Raw genomic sequence first — 4,961 nt, forward strand, 5'->3', positions numbered from 1 at the left:
TGGTGCCGTTTCTGGGACTTGTGCTGTTAAACGAATGGATAATTACAAGAGTTGGAGCACCACGTGGAAAAGTAGACGTTGATATTCTAGGATCACAAACAACGTAAAATAAAGGAATCAAATATATCATGGTAGTGATAACTTGTTTAACACGTGGAACTAATTGAAAATCAAAATGCATGTGATGTGTCAAATCAAATAGTCGAAGTACGACCTAGGAAAGTTGTCAATGACCGAAATGTGGAGTTGCCCAAAAAAATCCATTATAACCAAACGCGGAGCTTTGTGTTATTGAACTTTGAGAACTGAGAAAACCAATACAACAACGCTTCACCATTCTTTAGATGTAATGATACAATGATAGTAATTCATCTTTAATACTTCTACTATGTCAAACCATATTTTTAAGGTTCCTATAGCAGCGAAGAGTTATTCTTCAGTGTCGTATGAAATAAGGAAAGTATCATAATCATTCTTTGTATTTTTATTCAACGTTACCTATGTTTTGTTTTTCTTTTTCTGGTTCTCAAGACATGTTTTAATTGGCTTTTCCTTTTTAAAAACGTTTAAACATGTGCTATACAGATTTCCTTTATTTCCAAAAGAACGTTTGAAAAACTTTTATCATTAACATTACACGCCTCAAAGTTGGTCAGCGGTAAGTCTTAGGGCTTATAACGCTAAAAATCGAGTTTCGACACTCGTGGTGAGCAGAGAAAAGATGGCTCTTTGTGAAACTTTGTACTTTACAACAAACAAACATTACAGTATAATTTAGCGTAACCCTAAGAACTAATTTCCTAGCATTAGTTATTATTACATTGAATGTGTGTGTGTGTGTATATATATACTTATGTATATATATATAGAGAGAGAGGAGGGGGGGGCGGTATCTATATGTTTAATACTTTTAAAATAACCAATTCTTAGATTTTCCAGACTTTAATGTTTTTCTAATAAATCATCATAGTACTTCGCACTGCATTCGAAACTATCGTAGTATGAACACTTTCATATTTAGGTTTAAAATCGACCACATGAACTCCCAAGATTTCTTTATTTGCAAAAACAAAACTTGGATGTATATACATGGATATATAATATAAATGAACTCCTTTTTATATTATTCGAAATACATTGGTGCCAAGTGTACTTATTGAGCTTTTTTGGTACAATCACCAAGAACCCACAAAAAGTATGTCTTTCGATTCTTTGTAAAGTATATCTTATTGTCTGTGGATTACAAATTAGCTATTAATCAAAATACTCACTCATCGAATTTAAATATATCTTCCAATTTTCACACAAATCACAAGTTGTCGGCAGAATGAATGGATAAAATGGCGTGAGAGCTGAATGCAGGGCATGAACTATCTTTGTTTTAAGTCAAAGAAAAAGAATGAGAATTTGACTTGGTTAAAATTTTACTTCTTAATCATTAGCGTTCGCATTAGATAAAGCAGATAGATTCACAATCTTAGATGTTATAACAATATATAGAGGTATTGCATTAGTTATTATGTGTTGACCTAATCATGATAAGCTCAGTATTATTAGCAGTTTCCTTTAATAGGTTACCGAAAATAAAACCATAATATGATTTTGATATAACAAACTAAGAATATGATGTCTTTGTGCCACCAAGCCCTTAGAATTCAATTACGTTCTTTGACTTGACCTTTCTCATGTGAGAATAAAGCGATATAGGTAAAAAGAGAAAATTTCTTATTTCAAATATACATATGTTTGATGAAATGTTATTATTTTTCATCAATACTAATTGCATCCAAAGAAAATGGCGCTTCAAAAGATAAGAATATAGAATAACAAAAGTAAAAAAACTCACTAGAAAATTGGTGAATTTTTAGAAAAGAGTCAGCAAAATACGTTTAAATTTTGGGAATATCATTTATTAGTTCAGAGTGTGAATAGGCTTAGTTTGCTTAAATACCAAGAAGAAAATTAATCTATCTTGGTTTTCCTGCTTTATTTAAGACATGTTTATTGTTTATTTGTTTGTTCTAGTAGATGCAGATTTCTTCGAGCAGAAGATCAAACAAAAATGGACGGAAGTGAGAAGATTGTAATAACGAACTTGACGAAAGATTATCAAAGACCTGTCCTAATTGTAATGAGTGAGAAACTAGCGATATTAGAGTTAATTTTTTCCATTTGCGCATGCTCTCGATTTTCGTTATTATAACACCAACTTTAACGATCAGTCTTCAATTTGAAACACTTCCAATAATTCATTAAACGATTACAAACGTTCCGTCGCCTTTTTATTTATTTATTTTTTGAACCTGTTCTGCCCCCAGTGGCACAGCGGTATGTCTGCAGACTTACGACGTGGTGGGCAGAGCACAGATAGCCCATTGTATATCTGTTCCGTTCTAATACAAAGCAGACATCTCACATATATTTCGTAAGAAAAAAAGGCTAACAAAACAGACGGTAATGCTTCTACTAGTACAAATGGAAACAAAAAAACGCGACCTTAAATAAATCGTGATTGCGTGATATATTATACAGTAAATTATTAAGTTTCATTTCTCGACAAGTCTGTCAGTTCTAAACAAGCCAGTTAAGTGGGTAATAATTAAATAATATTAATCAACGTATAATTTACTGCTATAAGAAATTAAAAGTAAATTGAATTAAACAGATAGTTTGCCCAGTTCTGCAGTGCATTTTATGGTTTGTTGAATCATCAAACCACTAATCTGAAGATAATCACAATATTGTCATTGTTATGAATCTTTTAAATCTTTACGTCTAGGAGGTGGATGTTAAAATAAACAGATATAACAACAAATACTTTAACTGAATTTAACGAATTGAATTAAGGGTTAAGCCTAATTCACAGTGACGGTTGGACAAGATGAAACGAACTGAGTAATAGTTGCTTAATATTATACATGTAATAATACTTCCATTGTCCAATAAATAATTGTATTTTGTTGATGTTAATATTGTTTTCTCTTCTTAGAAAAACCATTTAAGTTACAAGAAGATTAAGAAGTATTTCTTGACTTAATAATGATGAAAGAGGAAAAAATCTGATAAATTTTCATGAAGTTTAAGAACTTGAAAAATATAACCTGACACCAGTTACAAAAAGAATTAAAATATTCTTTATTAATTTTATAATATTGACAGAATTTGACAATTTTTACAAGAAGTTTAATTAAGAACTTTCCATTTGTTTAATAATGTTGACAGGAACAAAATCTAACACCGGTTACAAGAAATGTGTGTTAGTATCGTTTATTATTTCCACACACCGGTATGGCTATCTGCTAAAAAGAGAAAATGGTTATATGTAGAATACGATAATGATGTGAAATATATGAGTTTATATCACTAAAGGCAGTTAGAATAGAACAAATGAAACAACATTTTTACAGTTTGTAAGCAAAGTATTCACTAGAGAATTAATTTCAGTATTTCACATTCATCATTATGATAATATAAAATCACAGGTGACAGGTCTCTCATACCTACAAACTGCCAGATCAGAAGGAAACCACGACACAAGTATATTGTCTTTGTTTTCATGGAGCCTATATACTTACAAATTCCCAAGTCACATCTTCATATCCAACTTATGCAGTAGCAACAGGTCAATTAGTATTAAGAGTAAAAAAAAACAAAAAACATTCAGTTAGTAATTCTTTAACATAAGATTCTATTTTTCATGTGAATGTTGTGCGACAATTAATCGCCTATGATATAATTTGGTACAATAAGTTCTTGATTTCACTCAACCACAGATAATGTACCTCACATTACCATGACTCCAAAACAAAAAGTAAGAGTGCGAATAATTCATGACTCCTGAACTAATAGCTTACAGGCCTAGTGCAGCCGCGTGTTTCTGCGCCTTTAACCTCAGATCAGCAATACTGGTGTTTTTATTATTCAGCCTATCAGCTGCCAAGAGAGCAGACAGACTAAAAGGGTGGGTGGGAGTGGGATACAAAAAGAAACTCGGATGGGGTTGTGTACCATGTACTACTTGTGCTGCTGCTGCCGCGGCCACCGAATATTGATGAGCAGCCGCTAAAAAGGCAGGATCTGCATAAGGTAGATAATGCGTAGTTGGCACCAGGTAGCGCTCTTGTGGCAACCTAGGTGACGTACTGCTGACGTTGATATAGGGTGCGATTCTAGACGACTCGATTGGTGTACTAGCTGCCATTAGTAAATCTGAAAATAAAAATCTGATATTAGGTTTGATGTTACCGTAGTAATAATTGATGGTTTTCTAAAATTAAAGTGTATAGACAAACTTAGATCCACAGAATATCAGGTTGTGTATTATAACTCAAGTAAAAAAGATTGTTATGAGGCATGAAATAAGTTTTAAATTTACCATGTTTTAAGTTTACGTATATTAAGGACAGACTGGAAAAAACGTAAAGAAAAAGTATAGTAAAAGTGTAAACAACTTAAATTCAACGCAACAGGAATGTATTTTATATTAAAGCTGCTTGTAGGAAGAACTGTCAGGAAATTCCAATAATATAAAAGTAATAGTCATCAACCTATCTAATTTAAACAAACAAAAGATAAAAAGAAGAATACACAGTTTATCGTTATTAATCATTTTCGTGACTTTTTTTTTGAGACTGCTTTCCAGAGCCTGTATTCAATATGTATACATATATAATCTTAGTTGGTTAAATGCATTGTTGAAAAATATACTCATTGAAGGAACTTCAAGGGCATTTTAAAAATTACGGTTACTAAAACTGTGACGCACTAATAGGTAAATATTCCGAGGAAGATTTTAAACTATCAGAACTGTGACGCACTAATTGATAATTTAAAATCTTCCTCGGAATATTTACCTATTAGTGCCGTCACAGTTCTGATAGTTTAAAATCTTCCTCGGAATATTTACCTATTAGTGCGTAACAGTTCTGATAGTTTAAAATCTTCCTCGGAATATTTACCTA

At 31.9% G+C, this 4,961-nt stretch overlaps 1 protein-coding gene across 1 annotated transcript in view; it reads right to left on the reverse strand.

Moving 5' to 3' along the window:
• Positions 1-3,835: 3,835 nt before the first annotated feature.
• Positions 3,836-4,961, reverse strand: part of LOC106471152 (short stature homeobox protein-like) — a 19,676-nt gene continuing 18,550 nt past the window's right edge. The window contains exon 4 of the mRNA XM_013931741.2: positions 3,836-4,209. Coding sequence (XP_013787195.1) covers positions 3,851-4,209 — 359 coding nt within the window. The 3' untranslated portion in view covers positions 3,836-3,850. The remainder of the gene's footprint in view (positions 4,210-4,961) is intronic.

The sequence above is a fragment of the Limulus polyphemus genome, unplaced genomic scaffold, assembly GCF_000517525.1.
Source record: "Limulus polyphemus unplaced genomic scaffold, Limulus_polyphemus-2.1.2 Scaffold4440, whole genome shotgun sequence".
Lineage (NCBI taxonomy): Eukaryota > Metazoa > Arthropoda > Merostomata > Xiphosura > Limulidae > Limulus > Limulus polyphemus.